The 19,554-nt window shown below is 34.6% G+C and overlaps 1 protein-coding gene across 4 annotated transcripts in view; it reads left to right on the forward strand.

Moving 5' to 3' along the window:
- MED13L (mediator complex subunit 13L) overlaps positions 1–19,554 on the forward strand; it is a 298,044-nt gene that overhangs the window by 18,560 nt on the left and 259,930 nt on the right. For all 4 annotated transcript variants that reach the window (XR_013443499.1, XM_036115853.2, XM_036115854.2 and 1 more), the window contains exon 2: positions 16,751–16,988. Coding sequence is in view for 3 of the 4 variants with exons in the window: in XM_036115853.2 (XP_035971746.1) it covers positions 16,751–16,988 (238 nt within the window). In the remaining variant the exon portion in view is untranslated. The remainder of the gene's footprint in view (positions 1–16,750; positions 16,989–19,554) is intronic.

Here is a 19,554-nt window from a genome sequence, read left to right on the forward strand (position 1 = left end):
AGATCCCCCCCGGCTCCCCTCCCCATGTGTGTTCTCTCTCAAATACATCTTTTTAAAAAAATTATCACCTCACTAAAAGTCTTTCAGTTTTTTAAAAATAAAAAAGCTAGAATGCTCACATCAAAAATGACTTACTATAGTACCATAATCATGTGTTTGTTAAAAACTAGACAAATAGCTTAAACAAGATAAAAGTTAAATTTTTTTTTTATATGTATGCAGTGTGGAGGCAGGCATTTAAGAACTGGTTTGGTTGCTTCTCAGTCATCAAGTGTCCCAGGCTTTTTGTTGTTACTCCCTCATCCTTAGTTTATCATAAGTAGTAGCATATTGTCCAAGATCGTTGTTCAAATTCTAGTCATCATGGTGGCATTCTAGATTGGAAGGAGTAGGAAAGGAAGGAAGGACACAAAAAAAGTTAACTCAAAATTAACTTCTCCTTTTTAAGGAAACTTCCACTAAGTTCCTTCATAACACTTCTAGCCATACTCAGGGAAGTTTTAAGTGAGCATATTGTTCGCCTCAGTAATATAGATTGTATGTTACCGTGGAGGAAGGAGCCATTCATGTTTGGGTAGCCAACTAACAATGTCTGCTATACAGAGAAAATGATAGAAATTACTGTTTATAGTCTGTTATTGCAGTTGGGCAAGAAATCATCCTAATGTCGCTAATGAACTTCATTAAATAGTTCAGTTCCCAGAAATTTCACAAGAGTGCTCTTTTAGTTAAGGTTAATAAATATAAATCATTAACCAGTGTTCTGATGTACTTAGGCATGAAAATAATTGTTTCAAAAACATTGCATACTTTCTAAAAGAGATTCATAGTTAGGGAGATGAGCAAGATGGTAAGATGATATTTTGGCTCTCTTAAAAATAGGTTTTTTTTTCTTTGAGAGATTTTTTTTCATGAATTCTTCCATTAGTACATAAAGTTTTGATTATAGAGGTATAATTTACATACAATAAAGTGAACCCATTTTAAGCAAGTACAGTTTCATGAGTTTTGACAAATGTATACCTATGTGAAACCACCACTGAAATCAAAATAGAAAACATCTGTGATGCACCCCCATCTCCAGATAACCACTATTCTGTTACTATAGATTCATTTTGTCTTTTCTAGATTTTTTTTTTAAATCAATGGAATCATATAGGATATAGTCTTCTGTGCCAGGCTTCCTATTGTTGTTTAAATAGGTTATTCTTTTTAATGCTAAGTTGTAATCCCTTATATTGATATACCACAATTTGCTTACTCATCCATTTATTGGTGATTATGAACATTTATGTACTGGTTTTGTCTGGGACATATGTTTTTATTTCTGTCAGTAGGAGTGCAGTTGCTCAATCATGTGGGAAACATGGGGTTCACTTTATAAAGAACTGTTGAACTTTTAAAATACAGTTGTATCATTTTACATTTCTACCAATTATATGAGAGTTCTAATTGTGATCCTGAGGTAACAAGGATTTTCTCTCATGATTTCTTTCAGAAGTTTTATAGTTTTAATTGTTAGATATAGGTCTGTGAACAAGTGATCCATTTTGAGTTTATTTTTTTTGTGGAATAAGGTAGGGGTCGAAATTCTTTTGGTATGTAGGTATCTAGTTCTAGCATTATTTGTTGAAAAGACTGCTTTTCTCATTGAATTACTTTGGCATCTCTGTCAAAAGTCATTTGAATATATTGGATTTATGTGTCTATGCATAAGTTTATTTCTGGATTTTATATTCTCTTCGTTTGATCTGTATGTCTCTTATGCCAATACCACACTATTATGATTCCTGAAATTTTATAGTATGTCTTGAAGTTCGGGCAAATTCTCCAACGTTGTTCTTTTTCAAAATTGTTTTGGCTCTTCTGGGTACTTTGCATTTCAGTATAAGTTTTAGAATCAACCTGTCAATTTTTCACAAAAGATCCTGCAGGGATTTTTATTGTGATTTCATTGAACCTGTAGATCAAATTGGGAAGAATTGACCTGTTCACAATTTTAGGTCTTCCAGTTCATGAACAGGGTCTAGCTTCCATTTTTTTTTTTTTTTTTGATCATTAATTTCTGTCAACATTGTTTATAGTTTTTGGTATACTGATCTGGAACATATGTTATCAAATTTATCCCTAAGTAGCTCATATTTTTCAATGTTGTTTCAAATGGCACTGTTTTAAAATACTATTTTCTACATTTTCATGCTAGTATGTAGAAATAGTTAAGTTTTGTATATTTACATACTGCAACTTTCCTAAACTCAATTATTAGTTGTATCTTTTTTGTAAATTCCTTGAAGTTTTGTAAATGTGCATGATGATGTCTGTGAATAATTCAAGATGGTTTTATATCTTCCTTTCCATTTCTGTGCCTTTAACTTATTTTTCTTGCTTTATTGCATTGGTTAGGACCTATAGTACAAAGTTGAATAGCAGAATGTACCTCCTAGCTTTGTTACTGATCTTAGGTGGGAAGTATGCAATCTTCCATTATTAGTTGTGATGTTAGCTGTAGTTTTTGAATATCTTTTTAATCGGGTTGAGGAAGTTCCCTTTAATTCCTGGTTTACTTAGTTTTGAATAGGTGTTGATTTTGTTAAATGTTTTCTTCTGCATCTGTTGAGATGATTATAGGTTTTGTTTTGTTAATATGGGGGATTTTATTAATGGGTTTTTGAACTAGTTTGATTCAATTATATTGATGGGCTTTTGGACTCATTCAGCTAAGCTTGAATTTCCAAGATACACTCCATGTGCAGGGTGTGTTACCATTTTATGTATTGTTGGATTGGGTTTGTTAATATTTTTTTAATTTATGTTAATGAAAGATTACATGTAGATTTCTTACCATGTCTTTGTCTTGTGTTGGTAATGTTAGTCTTATAAATGACTTGGGAATTAGCTCCTCTGTTTTCTGAAAGAATTTGTGTAGGTTTGGTGGTATTTCTTTCTTAATGTTTGATAGAATTCACTAGTGAAGCCATCTTGGCCTTGGAGAATACTTTTTAGGAAAGTTTTAAATTATGAATTCCATTTCTTTAATAGATACAGGGCTATACAGATTTTTAACTTATTTTTTTGTTTTAGTTTGGTAATTCAAAGAATTTGTCCATGTAATCTAAGTAGTTGTATTTATTGGCATAAGGTTGTTTATAATAATTCCATTATCTTTTCAGTGTCTTTAGGATGTGAAATAATTCCTCCTCTTTCATTCCTGATGTTGGTAATTTGTCTTTTCTTTTTCTCCTGATTAACCTTGAGAAGTTTGTCTATTTTATTGATTAAAAAAACAGCAATGGGGGCACCTGGGTGGCTCAGTCCGTTAAGCATCTGCCTTCAGCTCAGGTCATGATCCCAGGATCTTGGGGCTGAGCCTTACATAGAGCTCCCTGCTCAGTGGGGAGTCTGCTTCTCCCTCTGCCCCTCCCCCAGCTTGTGCTCCCCCCCAAATAAATAAATAAATAAATAAATAAATAAAATCTTTAAAAACAAAAAATAAAAAACAAGACCCCAAACCAAAACAAAAACAACAGCTTTTTACTTTATTGGTTTTATGTATTGTTAGTCTGTTTTATATTTCATTTCTTCTCTTTTCATTATTTTCTTCCCTCAGTTTACATTTGGTTTAATTTATAGTTCTAGCTTCTGAAGGGAGAAGTTTGGAGCAATTTTACACCTTTCTTTCTTTCTTTCTTTCTACTATAAATATGAAAGTTACTGATTTCTCTTTGAGCACTGTTTTACTTGTACTGCATACATTTTTGTATATTTTGCTTTCTTAATCAGTCAGTTCAAAACATTTTCTCCTTTCCCTTGTGATTTCCTTTTTGTCTTACGTGTTGTTTAAAGGTATTATTTAATTTCCAGATTTTTGGGGAAGAGGGAGTGTTCTAGATATTTTGTGACTTTGTAATTTAAATCTGTTCAGAAATTTCAATTTTAAAAAATATATTGGGGTACCTGGGTGGCTCAGTCGGTTAAATGGTTGCCTTTGGCTCAGGTCATGATTTCAGGGTCCCGAGATCAAGCCCCACATCGGGCTCCCTGCTCAGTGGGGAGTCTGCTTTTCCCTCTCCCTCTGCTGCTCCCCTCTGCTTGTGCTCTCTTCTTGTTCACATGCTCTCTCTTTCAAATAAATGAATAAAACCTTAAAAAAATATATATCAGTATAAATTTAAGGCTCAGCATGTGGTTTCTCTTGGGTGAATGTTTCATGTGCAATTGAAAAACTTGTGTATTCTGTTGAGTGTATTATTCTTATCATTATTGATATTTATAAATGTCAGTTTGGTTATGTTGGTTGATAGTGTTGTTCATGTTTTCTATACCTTACTGCTTTTCTGTCTACTTTCTCTATCAGTTGCTGAGAGGAGGCCTGCTAAAATCTTTAATTATAATTCTGGATTTGTCTGTTTTTCCTTTTAGATATATCAGCTTTTTTTTTTTTTTTAGATTTTATTTATTTATTTGACAGATAGAGAGACAGCGAGAGAGGGAACACAAGCAGGGGGAGTGGGAGAGGGAGAAGCAGGCCTCCTGCCGAGCAGGGAGCCCGATGCGGGGCTCGATCCCAGGACCCTGGGATCACGACCTGAGCCGAAGGCAGACGCTCAACCAACTGAGCCACCCAGGCGCCCCGATATATCAGCTTTTGCTTCATATATTTTTAAGCTTTGTTGTTAGATGCCTGCACATTTGGGATATACGTCTTCTTGAAGAATTGACACTTCTCTCATTACAAAATTTCCCTCTTTATTCCTTTATAGTCCTCTTGGAGTCCACTTTGTTATTAATCTAGCCATTTTAGCTCTCTTATTATTTGTATTATAACTTGTTTTTATATTTAAAGTGCATTCCTTATGGGCAGTATATAGTTGGGCCTTTTAAAATTTTACTTATTCTGAGAATTGATGTTTTTTACTTGTAATGGTTAGACTATTTGTGTTTAATATAATTATATTGATGATTGTGTTTAAGTCTACCATCTTGGCATTTTTCCCTATCTATCCCATCTGTTCTTTGTTCCCTTTTTTATCCTCTTTTCCTGCCTGTTTTTAAAAAAAATTTTTAAAGATTTTATTTATTTGAGAGAGAGTGAGCGAGAGAGAGAGTGTGCACAAGCCGGGGGTGGGAGGGGGTGGGGGGAGGGAGAGGGAGAAGTGGACTCCTTGTTGAGGAGGGAGCCAGACGTGGAGCTGATCCCAGGACCCTGGGACTGTGACCTGAGCCAGAGGCAGATGCTTAACTGACAGAGCCACTCAGGTGCCCCATCCTGCCTGTTTTTGGATTCTTTGAGTGTTTTCTTATGATTCAATTTTATCTTCAGCATCTTAAATAAACTGTGTTTTACTTTTTAGCAACTGGTCAAGGACTTACAATATGCACCTTTAAGTTATCACAGTCTACAAGTATTACTAAATTTCATTTGTAATGTAAAAAACCTTAGAACAGTATATCTCCATTTTCTTTTTCTGGCTTTGGTGCTACTGTTGTCATATATTTTTCTTCTATATCTGTATACAATCTGTGATGCATTATTTTTGCTGTAAAGAGTTAATTTGTTTTAAAGAAATTAAAAAATGGGAAAACAACTGTTTTATATCTATATTAACTATCTCTGGTGCTCATTATTCTTCTCTATTGATCCAGATTTCCATCTGATATTTTCCTTCTACCTGAATTACTTTTTTAAAAGCATTCATTCTAGTTAAATTTATTACAGTGGAGTTTCGTTGGTTTCTGTTCACCTAAAAAAAGTCTGTATTTTACCTTCACTTTTGAAGGATACTTGTGCTCCATCTAGAATTCTAGATACGGACATTTTCCCCCTCCTTTCAGCATGTTCTGTTGTTTCCTGGTTTGCATATTTTCTGTTGAGAAGTCTGTTGTAAATATTGTCTTTGTTTTCCCTTATGGAATGTGTCTTCCGTGTTGACAGCTTTTAAGATTTTTTTTTTTTTATCACTTATGATCAGAAGTTTAGTTTTTTGTTTGTTCTGTTTTGGGTTCACAGAACTCTTTGGGTCTGAGGTATATTTTTCTCATGAAATTTGGATACAATTGGGCTATTTTTCAAAAACCTTTTCTTATCCTCCCTTCTACCTTTGCATTCTGGGATTCTAATTACATGCATGTTAGAGTGCTTGATAGTGTTTTGCTTTTGGATTTATTCTTTTTTTTTTTAAAAATTCTTTGTTCTTCAGCTTGTATAGTTATATTGTATGTTGTCAAGTCTGCTAACTTTTTTTTTTTTGATTGTGCTTAATTTACTGTTAAACCTATTCAGTAAATTTTTTATTTCATATTTTGTGTCAGGAAATTTTTATGCTTTTATATTTTTCATTTTTTATTAAGTTTGTGTTTTACTTTCAATTCTTGACCATACGTGTAATAGCTGTTTTAAAGTGATTTTTTAAGTTCCGTCATCACTTTCATTTCTGAGTTTGTTTCTCTTCACTGATTTTTCTCCTGACCATGAATCTCCTTTTGCTACATCTTTGAATGTCTGGTATCCTTTTATTGGATGGTGGATATTGTGATTATTATGTTGTTGAAAGTCTGGATTTTATTTCTTTCCTGTGAAGAACTGAATTTTGTTTTGGCTGGCAGTTAAGTTACTTGTAGATGAGATAATGATTGTGGTGATGATCATTATTTTTCAGACTCAGTTATTTGGGTGGATTAGAGCAGTCTTTATGCTAGCATAGGCCTACTTTCTTACTTTTGAGGTATGGCCCTTCTGTAGCCTCTATTTAATGCCCATGATGTTTAACAGTGTGTTTTCACCCTGACTGTTCAGAATTAGACTGTCTTCTAGCTTTGTGTGAGCTGTTAGAGCGATAGCTCTCTAGTAATTCTTTGCCTGGCCTCGTGGAATTTAGTTCTTTGAATGTGTAGCTTAATGTATGTAGGAACATTTTCATAAGAACCCCTATCAGATCTCTGGAGCTCTTTTTCTGTAGAGCTTTCTGGTGATCTGTTCTCATAAATTCCAGCTGCCTCAGCCTTTGCAGGGCCTACTTCATTTGTTTTCCTTCACTCAGAGATCCTAGCTCTGCAACCTTTGTTCAATGTTTGAATAGTTTCATATTTTTTGTCTAGTTGTTTATGGTAAAAGGACCGTTATGGTGCCTCTTATATTTTAAATGTCATGTTTGCCTGTGTATGTTATCCTAGTGCGGGTGTCAGCAGACTTTTTTTTAAAGGATTAGAGAGTTGTTATTTCAGGCTTGTGGGTCACATAGTCTCAGTTGCAACTACTCAGCTCTATAGTTGTAGCGTGGAAGGAACAACAGATAATATGTAAATGGCAAAGTTGTGTACGGATAAAACTATTTATGAAAACAGTTGGCCAACCCATGGGGTATAGTTTGTCAGCCCCTTGAACTAGTTGACTGAGATATGAATGATATTAGAAGCACAAAATCTTATGATCGGAAGGAAAGAATTTTTGAGATTCAAATTTCAGGTTTGAATAAATTCATATTGTCCAACCAGTCCTTTGATGTTTGAAGCCACATCCAGTATTAACAGCTTCTCCGTAACACCTCATATCTATGCTTGTCAGGGATCTCAGCCAGGGATTCTTTCTTGAGAAAGCTCTCACTGTTGTTGTTTTAATCATCAGTTCTCTGCTGTCACTTGGTCTGTGCTGAGCAAATCTAATTCATCTTCCACATATGAGTCTTTCATATAAATTGAAGACTTTATAGATTTATTCAGAATGTTAACTCCATATTAAATTCATTCAGCTTAATTCAGCTGTGCCTTTATTCATTCATTTTTTGCTGCCATGTTTATTTGCTTGAAAGGATTGAACATGAGGCCATATAACCTCTAGCCATATGACATGTTTAGATTTCCTCTCCAACCTAGTTCTTCGTCTGTTAATTTGTTCCAGTTTATCTAGATTTCTCTCAAAGTATGGAGCTGGGAGCTGAAAGCAATATTGACTGGTGACTTGCTACGTAAGAACTGTTGTGTAGGATGTAGATCCTGTGTTTTTATTAATGTAGCTTAAAATGGCAGTAACTTTTTTAGTAGCTATTTCACATTGTTTAATTATATTAAACTTATTGTCAGATAAAACCTTTGGGCCCTTTTCACTCATATTTCTGCTAAACCAGCTCCCTATTTTTTATCTTTGTGTTTTTGAATTAATATTGGTAAACTGAGGGCTGGAAAGGAAATTACAGTTCAGGAAAAAAGTTATTATGAATCAGCAAAAATATACATATGTTAGAAAGCATCTTTGGTATACAACTTAGTTGTATGGAGAGTTATATTGTGTTTCTCACAATATGGAAATTATTAGGTGGGAGTCACATAGGAGGCCCAGTGTCCTATTGCCCTCGGCCGCTCTGCAGAGGGAATGAATCCCCGGCAAGCTCTTTAGCTATGGGTAGGAAGAGTTGAGCAGACCTAGGTGGGAGAGAGCATGCAGCTGGAAGTATATCTCTGCTTAATTGAAGTTTTTTGTTTTTTGTTTTGTTTTAGAGAGGGAGAGGGGAGGGGCGCCTGGGTGGCTCAGTGTTAAGCATCTGCCTTCGGCCCAGGTCATGATCCCAGGGTCCTGGGATCGAGCCCCCCATCAGGCACCCTGCCCAGTGGGGAGCCTGCTTCTCCCTCTCCCTCTGCCCCTGCCCCTGCTTGTGCTTTCTGTCTGTCAGATAAATAAATAAAATCTTAAAAAAAAAGGGGGGGGGGAGAGGGAGAGAGAGAATCTTAAGCAGGCTCCATGCCCAGCATGGAGCTCGATGTGGGGGCTCAGTCTCACAAACCTAAGATCATGACCTGCGCCGGAAACAAGAGTCAGATGCTCAACCAACTGAGTCACCCAGGTGCCCCTTAATTGAAGTTTTAATAGTCTAACAATGGAGAAAAGAAACAGACAACACAATATTTTAACATATGGTAAATAACCTTTTGACTTTTGCAACACAACTTGTGGGATACTGAATTATTCTTAAGCTTAGAAATTTGGTAGACTCAGTCTACAAAATGGTATAAGTGAATTCTCAGTATCAGTAAATTTTTGATGCATTAAATAAATTTTGTTACTACGTTTTGATTAGTTTTCGTCTTTTTTAAAGATTGAGTTGTATTCTTACATAGTTAAAGAATCAAATGGTTCTACAAGGTTTATATGAATAATACCCATCTGCTCCTGGCCACTATTTTACCTTTTCCAGAGGCAAACATTTTCATCCTCTTTTGTTGATTATCTGGATTCTTACTTAAATGTTTTTAAATACTCAGCTTGTAGTTACTTTTAAGGTTTTCAAATTCTGGATCTTTCACTATTGAAGATGAGGATTTAGCTCATTGATTCTACCTCCTACAAATACTTTTCCCATCCATCCATTTTACCAAAGTAGTTATATGGTTTTTTTGGTTAGCTTATTATTCAGTGTTAACATTCATTTGATTATGTTAATGCATGGCTGAGCCATCTAGTATACTCTGATTGCTTTTCCTTCTCTGTGTAATTTGAAGATAGTAATTACCTTTTTTCTTTTTTTGACTGTTTACTTTTCTGTGTACTTTTAGTTAACTCTTCCCCATTCTTTTTGCTTATTGTCTGAGTCCCCTTTTAAGACTTCCAGATGTATTCTATTAGTTCCATCTTCTTAAGAGATGACCTGTTGTAATCTGGATTAATTGCCCTGTATATTGATACACAGTTGACAACCTGTAACCATCTGCTCATTCCCTGTTATTTTAGAAATTGATTTTGCTCTGTCCCATGTTGGATCTATTTCCTGAATCTCATGGCTTTTATGGTTTATTCCCTCTTTTTAGAGATGGGGTACATCTCCAATAGCTTCCTGAGACAGGGTGTTAATTTTTGTTTTTTTGTTTGTTTGTTTTTAAGGCCTTGCATCTTTTAAAATCTATTCTACTTCTACACTTGATATTTTAGATTGGCATAGATATCTAGTTTGGAAATACTTTTCCTTTAGAATTTTGGAGTTAACTGCACTATTGCCTTCTTGCTTCTGGTATTGCTGTTGTGAAGTCAGAAATCTTTCTGATTCCTGATTCTTTGTGATCTCTTTTTACAATATGGAAGCTTTGAGAACCTTCTCTTTGTCTGCAGTGTGTTGAAAGTTTATATGCTTTCCTTGAGTCTCTTTTAATCTGTTGTTCTGGGTATTCAGAGAGCCCTTTCAATCTAGAAATTCACATTCTGTTTTTCTGGGAAATTTTCATGAATTATTTTATCAGTCATTTCCTCTTTTTCATTTACTGTATTTTCTCTTTCTGAAAGCTCTTGTATTTGGTTTTGAACTTCCTGGGCTGCTCCTCTAATTTAATCTCCCCCCTCCCTATTTCTCATTTTTGTGTATTTGCTTTATTTTCTGGAAGAAAGTAAATTTCTAAACTTTATCTTCCAGCCCTTCTATTGAGTTTTATCATTTCTGGCATCATTGTTTAAAAATTTCCAAGAGTTCTCTTTTAGTTTTTTGTTCTTCTTTTCTGAAGTAGTGTACTGTTCTTTTTTAATGGTTGCACTATTTTATCTGTTTGAGAATATTAGTGATGGATTAAAAAAAATTTTTTTTTTCATTTCCCAATGTAGTCTGTTTCCTCCAAGTTACTTTTTTTTTGGTTTCTATTTGTTTTTGTCTCTATCATTCCTTCATGTTTTTCCTTGACTATTTAGTAGTTCCTGGTTTTCTGTTCATGTTTAGAAATGATGGACTGAAAAACATCTTGGAAGTTGAGTATGTGAGTGACATTTGTTTACTGTGCACTTCACTGATCTGGGTGGGCTCTTTAGTTGGGGAACCTCTGATGTCAGTATTTTGAGGTCTTTTCTCTTGAGCTGGTCAGATTTCCCAAAGAAGACTTTTCCAGATGCCTATCTCTGGGGGATGAAAGACTGGTTGCCAGCTTTCTGGGTGCTTAGAGGGAGATTATGGGAGAGGGTGGTTTTTGACTTCCATTCTGTACATGTTCACCTAATGCACTGTTTTCAGTCCGATTCCCTGCCTTCACGTGTGCTTGTGTCCCCCATTCCAGATAACCTCTGTTGTTACTGGCCACAGAGAATACCCTTCCAATTGTTTGATGGGATAAAAAGGGCGGGGAGGGGGTGGTGCCTGGCTTCTGAGTGCCTTCTAAGTAGGCTTTCAGCCAGTTTTCCTTATTTTATCTCCTCTCTGCCTTTTAACCTTCCTTTCAAAGATACCTGTATTTTTAATTCCTGAGGCCGAGGGGATTCTGTGTGAATTATGCTTTATCTACCCTTTCTCCATAGCTAGGATTCAGATTTTTAGGTATTATAAGTTTCTTTATCTTCTGAGCATCTGCTTCTTAGCTTTCAAAATCTTGGTGTTCTTATCTCCTCTCCTACCTACCATTGTGATTTTATGATTTAAGGGAAAAACAAAACAAACAAATTCTTTACTGATGTTTTAGAGGGATTTAAGAGAGAGCAAAAGCAGATGTGTGTGTTTACCCTGGTGTCTTTACCTGGAGCTGATTAGTTCTGTTTTAACAGAAGTTTTCTATTATCCCTTTTTTCCTTTCTGTGACTCAAGTTGAGGAATGATTTAATATGTTTGCTGTATTTCTCTGGTCTACTAGAGTAGTAACCCTATCACTGGAGGTTGTGAGGTGAGGCAGATTTGGAATTTCCTAGTGCACTCATGTTAGTCCCAGTTGATCATAGCTGCCTTTTCTAGACACCATCCTAGAATCTTGTTCAGGATTGATATTAAGGTAATTGTTCTGTAGTTTGAGAAGTCTTTCTTTTACCTGTTTCTTGAAAATTTAAATTTTCTGGCAGCTCTCCTATTCCTACTGATCATTCTAAGGCCTATAATTAAGGGTTCAGTCTCATTTACAAGTTGCCTTTGTGACTGGGATGTAATTAGCCCGGGCCAGGAGACTTGAACTCATTTACAGTATCTAGGTCAGCCATATCACTTTACAGGTCAGAAGCTACGGTCCCTTAGATGGAGTAGATTTCCTAATGCCATATAGGTAAGTAGCTGAAAACTAGGACTCAAACCTAGATCTTTTGATCTCCAGCCAATGTTCTTTCCATGATGCTACACCCTGAGTTCATTCATATCAAGGCCTATTACTTTTACTCTGGTAACCACTGAATATAGTTTTAACTCTCAGGAGCCATATTGCAAGTATATACTGTTGGTCGTGTGGGTTCTGATTGCGATGGGTCAGTGCAAATAAATGACTTCCATTGGGAGAATTTATGAGGTCATTTCCTATGTATTGTGCCTAAAGAATAGCACGTTAAGAATCAATATAAATTTTCTTTAAATACATTCCTGCTGTTAGAAAGTGCATTTGTCCTGATTCTGTTACAATCTATTTAATTCCAACTGTCTGAACTGACTATAGTGGCCTTCTATTTAGGCCAGGGGAATCTCTGCCAGTTAAGTTCAATTTTCTGAGGACCGTGACTACCTGTGTAACAGATGCCAGCCATTGATGAGAAAATTTCCCTCTAGCCTTTCTTGCTATTATTAGAATTGTTATTTTCTTGGTTGGTTATACGTATCTCTAAAAATTAGCTTGTGTAGATACAGTCTTATAGTGGTAACATGTAAAAGAAGGCATATAATTATCTGAGTGAAGTAAAAAAAGTCTCTTCTATTCATGGGATGGTGTGTGGGCACTCTTGCACTAGTTTTCTTAATACCTCAGGAAGACTAAAGAAAGATTCATGAACTTTCTTAAATTAGAAAGTATGGCCATGAGCTCTTGCTATTGCTAAATTGAGTTGATGACAGTTTCTTTGTACTATTTTATAATCCTCTAGGGCTAATTTTTACAATTAGCCTTATGAAGCAGCATGGTAGAGCGGGAAAGAATTTATGCTTTAAATTCAGTTATGCTTTAAATCCAGTTATATTTGGAATCTGCCATTTGCTGCCTGTGTAGTTAGGGCAGAATTATTTAACCTTTCTGAGTCCTAATTTCTTTAGCTGTCTGTTTGTGAAGATTAGAAATTATGTGTGAAGATCCTAGTATATTGTTTAATGTTAGAAATTAATAGGTGATGAGTATGTGGTGATGGTTGTGGTTCGTGCATGCTGGTTTTGTTCCTTACGTATTTTAATTTCATTGTTTTGATTCTATATTTTAAAAACATGTAATTTTAAATTTAAATATAATTATGAATTGTTTGTCTTGGCAGTGAGAGAGACTGCATTTTGGGATAACTTGCATGTAGAAATATTTTAAAGGGTTGCTTCACAATTTTGAAATCATTAGATAAAGAATTTTGAGTCTTGGAGATCTATACTTTGGTCAGAAATTGGTCCATAGAAGTTTGTGTGGAATTGCTTTTTAACTATAAACAGGATCATGGTATATGAAGACATGTATTAGTCTAAGTGGATAGGGATAGGGATTTTTTTTTTTTTTTTGGACAGTATTTTGGTATCACTAAGTTGTCTTTGCTCTTATCAAACAATAATTCAAGTTTAGAGCTAAGTCTTTGAACATTAACTTTATGCTTAGTTATCTCTGTTAGGCTTAAATGGTGTTTCATTGTTAGATTTTCCAGTGAAGACTGGTATAATGATATTTAATTTTAGCTTTAAGGTAAAGGAACTAAATTGTTTTAAAATAATTGCACGTTTTCCAGTTTTTCCAGCTGAATTAGTTATGAAGTGATTAGGCTTGTAGGCTTGTTGTTATGTCACCTGAATCTGTATTCTATCACTTGCTAGAACAACTCCATAAAGAATATATAGAGCAGGTGGCCAGGCTTCCCTTTATCACTGAGACCAGAGAAACACTGATAGGAAGTTAGTGCAAGTGCTAGGATTAGGAAACCATTCTTCTGAATCAAAGCCAAATATTTTGTTTGCTGAACCATGTGGGATGTTACAGGTGAAAGTATTCTGGTGAGTAAATTGCTGTTCATAGATTTCTTGGGGACTGACTCACCTGATGTTTTAATCTCTGATAGATCTTAATTTTCTAACCCTTTACATATGGTTATCACAAAAATCACAATCGTGATTTATATTTATTGGTATCTTTTATCTCTCCTCCCTCCAGCCCCTGGATCCATAGGCACAGAACACTAGCTTAGGTGATCATAAGGAATGTTAGTCTTCTACTTTTCTGATTTCAACTGCCCCCTTTTTTAGTCTTTTCATTTAGTTTGCTTCTTTGACATTTATTTAGAAATTGAAATTAGGCTTTCTGTTTAACACACACACACACACACACATTGCTTTCATTTGAAGAAATAAAGGAACTTGTATGAGAGAAAAATGCAAAAAGGATATGAACAAAGAAATTGTACTCTCATTACTAGTAATGATAGCAATATCATTTATATGTCTTACCGTATGCCAGGCATCATCCTAAGTATTTTATATACATACTTACTCATTTAATCAACTCTGTAAATACTGTTATTCTAATTTTTGTGGTGAGGTGACAGACAAAGGTTAGGTAACTTGCTAAGTACTTGCTACTTAGAGCTAGTGAAGCATAGAGCTGGTATTCAAACCCAAAGCCTGGCCCCAGGTTATACTAATGATGAAATAGGTGATAATGGTTTCCTCTAAGCAGAGAAAGGACTGCATATTAGTACAGGAACGTACCATCCTGTTAAATTGGCGGGTATTTAAGAAGATATGCAATGTGGGGGGCGCCTAGGTAGCTCACTCGTTGAGCGTCTGCCTTTGGCTCAGGTCATGATCCTAGGGTCCTGGGATGGAGCCCCACATCGGGCTCCCTGCTGGGCGGGAAGCCTGCTTCTCCCTCTCCCATTCCTCCTGCTTGGCTGTGTCTCTGTCAAATAAATAAATAAAATCTTAAAAAAAAAAGCTATATGGTGGCACTCATCCGTGAGTCTTCATATTCATATTCTTTGGTAATTGTGCATCAGGCAATGTCTATTAAGAAAATAACCAGGAAAGTAACAATGTTCAAGGGTGTTTACCAGTTATTATAAAATAAAAAAGCAGAAGATTGTCTAGTTGTTATGGGATAAATTATGTTTTCTCCAATAAACAATAAATATTATGCAAACATTAACTGTTTTTGAAGAATGATTAATACCCAAAAATACTTATAATGAGTCAAAGAGCAGGGTATAAGACCACATAATATGGTTCCAAATTAAAAACTGTATATGTACAGAAAAATAGGAAGAACATACATTAAGACACTAATAATTATTTTTGATGTGATTTTGGAAAATATTCCTGGTGTGATTACTTTTAATTTATATTATTTATTTTTGAACTTAATGCATTATTCACGTAGTACTTTCATACTCTGAGAAAACAAAGTGGCATAAAGGGGAAAGCATAAATGATGCCAATACCAGCTTTTACTAAGAATATCCATTAGATATTAGATTTGCATATCTCATAATGTGAAGGGATAAGTTACTAAATGCCGGACAGTTTTAGTTTGGATATTATTATTTTTGGAACCATTTTTTTTTTTTTAGAAGTGAAACATTTGTTTAGGATTGAAGAAAATTGATATATTTTTTTCTTGAATGTGTTCATTATAGTGATTGATTGTTTCAGCACTTTAAATTTGTTTCAATTATGTTAGCAGAAGATACGGTTATTTTTCTACCCTGTTGTACTTGTTTTTTGAAAAACAACTATTGACAGAAATTGACTTGGTGTAGGGGTGGTGAGGGGAAGATGAGTAAGGATCTAATGCAAGGGACACATGGACTGTTTTTGTACAGAATTATGTTATGAATCCATTTTGTTGTCAGTTTTGAATACATAGTTATAGTTTATAGCTACTTAAATAAGGAATTCAACTTTTGTTTGTGTTGAAACATCTTTGAATTTTAGTTCCTTAGACCTCTAAGATTTATGAAGTTTTAAAATGTAGGTAATGGAATAAAGATCCAGGTTCTGCTTTCAGCTGGTTTAGTGTCGGTGTTTTAAAATGTGTTTAGAAAACGAAAGACAAAACTACATTAGGGAATTGTTCTAGAAGGAAAGCTTCTTTCTCTGTTACATGCTAAAGAACATGCATAAATTGCTGATAACTGCGTCAGTTTCATTAGCTTGCTTGCTGTTAGTAATGAAGCACTATGGTTTTGCGGGCTCACTGCTTTCCTGATTAAAGAGGATTCGAACTGTAGCTTCTGCATGGGAATAAATTGAGGAAATCCTTTGAAAGAAATTACTTCACTTTTACAAACTTACTTTTTAAACTCTTACCTGATTTCAAAATATAATTTATGGGGCACCTGGGTGGCTCAGGTGGTTAAGCGTCTGCCTTCAGCTCAGGTCATGATCCCAGGGTCCTGGGATTGAGCCCCATGTTGGGTTCCCAACCCAGTGGGGGGAGTATGCTTCTCCTTCTCCCTCTGCCTCTCCCCCTACTTGTGTTCTCTCTCTCTCTCAAATAAATAAATAAAATCTTAAAAAAAAAAAAGAAATAACTTATGAATCAAATACGGAATAAGAAAATAGTTTTATATGTAAGGACTTTATAGTAAGTTTTTGGTAAAATTGGTTCAACTGGAAATAATCGTCATCTGTTTGTTGTAACTTGGTATAATACAAAGAGCTATGTAGAAATCTTGATAGGAAGAAATGAATTTTTTCTCCCTTTAAAAATCAAGGAGGATTGACAAAATTATTCAGTGAGAGAAATCTTATGTGAAGTAATGTAAATAGTTATTTTAGCAAATTTGCTTGTCCATACAGAAGCTTGTTTTTAGTGTTCTGTGACTAAGAAGAAATATCAAAACCATTGTAATTTTCTTGTTTTTTTCTAGGCTGAACTCACGGGAATCAAATGGCGTAGGTACAATTTTGGAGGGCACGGGGACTGTGGACCCATAATTTCAGCCCCAGCCCAAGATGATCCAATCCTGTTAAGTTTCATCCGTTGTCTGCAAGCCAACTTGCTGTGTGTATGGCGTCGTGATGTCAAACCAGATTGCAAAGAGTTATGGATATTCTGGTGGGGAGACGAACCCAACCTAGTGGGTGTAATACATCATGAACTGCAGGGTAAGCTTTTTGTTTTTTCTTAAAAACTGTTAGCATCATATATATATTTTTAACAGTAGTAAATTTCAAAAATAATTTATGAAGACTTGCTGAGAAAAATCCAAGTGTTTAAATGGGTCTCTCTCTTAAAAGGAACGTCTTCACTCTTACCCCTCTTCTTTTCACTCCCATTCCCCGCCCCCCCAAAATCTCTTGTTCTTTCCCAGTCATGCTAGGAACCAGAACCTGTGAACCACTGTTACTAAAGGAAATATTGTGTCTCCTAGGTGTTTTGGGGGGTGGAAACGAGGCAAGATCCACTGTTTTAAAACAATAGTGAATTGTGAGTAATTAGCAAGTCAGTGAAATGAACAGAATTGTTTTTTCTTGGATTGTGGTTGTTGTGGTTCATTACCAGCTGAACTCTGGTGGAATATTATAAAGTGGTAAGAGAAAGTTAGTACAAGCCTTATTGGACAAAATTATGAGATGACATTGGATAGTATTTTGAAGAAAGATTAATATAAAGAATCTGGTCTAATTTTGATAATGGCAAGTTTTCCTTTGTTTTGTTTCTGCTTTTTATATAATTAGGTGATTCCAGGAAATACTTGGTCCAGTGTTACCTAATTTTTAACTTCAGATTACATCTGATATCTGGAAACTTTGAATTAATATAAGAGTTTCATTATTCTAAGTTACTTTTTGTATTTACTGAAGATTTATAACCAGAGGAAATTTTATTAATATTCTTTGCTCAAAATTTTTTACTTCTTTACCTAAATGTTTCCATCTAGTATGCTAAAGAATTTTTCTAAATCAAGATTAATTACAATCCTTACTTAGGGTAGTGTGTTAACTCTTTTTGACCTAAGTCTCCTAGAGGCAACTTTTATTATGTCCAAACTACTCTATATTTTGTTAGTTTGTGGTTGAAAAAGTTCAGATAGCATTTGAAATGTTTTGTTATTTGATATATTTAGTATTTTTTTTTAAAGGAAGGAGTAAAACTAACTATATTTGAGGGCCTATTCTAAGGTGTCTGATTTTGCCTAAAGGATTTCCTGCCTACTTTTGCTTGATACCTTTCTAACTTTTCTTTGCAGCCATTTTTTTTTTTTTATCTGTGATATCCCTTGCCACAACAGCCAGAGGGCAGTAAACCGCAGTGGACTAATTGAGCTGTTTATCTTATGGGCCATTTGTCTATTCAACACAAACCTTTCTTCCCATAGTTTGTAGAATATTTGGTTTATAAATATAAGAACCCTGTCTGGGTAGGATTCCTTACTTAGCTGGTTAATCAGCAGAATCTCAGAACTTATATACATACCAAAGCTTAGTTCATGTAGTTAGCAGGGAACTCAGGTAGAATTAGTTTAACCACATCTGGATTCCATTTATCAGGACTTTTAAAATAAGATACCCCTAGAAGATAACATTTATATTTGTCCATTTAAGTATCAAAACATATATTTTTGTTCTAAAATTTTTTACACATGTAGTAGAGGACTATAGCATTTTTGTTTGTTCATCCTATATTTCTCATGATTATTTCTGATTCTTAATCTCCTTCCATTTCTCTACTCCATATTCATACCTTATGTCTTAACTTTTTCGTCTGGTCTTTATTTGTTAGCAGCACAAATTATCACTTTGTAATATTGATGAAACCAAAACCAAACCCAACTGTTAATTAGGCTTATTTACCTGATGTATACAGTTATTTGTCCATACCAACAAAGCACATAATCAGTGTTCTTAGAATTAAGTTACTGTGTTATTTCTCATGGACTTTGTTACCGAGTTAACAAAAAGATGTAGGCTATTTAAAATTTTTATAGTTGCTTTAGATTGCACATATATTTCATTGATGTATTAAGTATCTTTTTGGTAAAGAATAAGGAAAGATTGACTTTTTTTAAACTGTTTTTTACAAATCACAGAAATACTACATTTTAATTAGAAAATTAGGAAAACAGAACTGTCAAATGAAGAGAACAAAAATCCTGAAGTCTAAACAGAGTTTTAATATTTGGTATTTTTATGTATAAATGGAATTGGTATCATACTTTTTTGTAACTCAGTTTTTTAACCTGACAATATATTGTGAGTGTTTTCTCATGAGAATGATTATTTTTTATTTTTATTTTCTTTCCTATTGAGTCTGAAAATAGTGTAAGCTGTTTATTCTCTTGTGTGCCACCAGGAAAGTAATCCAGTGACGGAACACTCATAACTTTGTTAAGTACATTTATTCTTTCTTGATATGTCCATTTGGGGAAAGTTACTGGATTAAAGCCTGTGAAGTGTCCATCCCATAGGTAAAAGTGGTTGGAAAGGGTAATTTTATATGGTTCAACCTAATATTAGAAAGTATTTGAACTTAATTAGAAAAATGAGTGGCATAAGGACAACTTTGTTTCAAGTGAGGGAGAATATGACAGGTAGAGCGATCATGAGAAAAAGATACAAAGGAGATATTTTAATTGGTGGTCATACAAAGTGAGGATATTTTGGAATCTGTTTTGATCTTTAAAATATGTAAGAGTCATTTCATTTTAGGTAAAATAAATTTTAACAGAGC

Source organism: Halichoerus grypus, chromosome 13, assembly GCF_964656455.1.
Source record: "Halichoerus grypus chromosome 13, mHalGry1.hap1.1, whole genome shotgun sequence".
Taxonomy (NCBI): Eukaryota; Metazoa; Chordata; class Mammalia; order Carnivora; family Phocidae; genus Halichoerus; species Halichoerus grypus.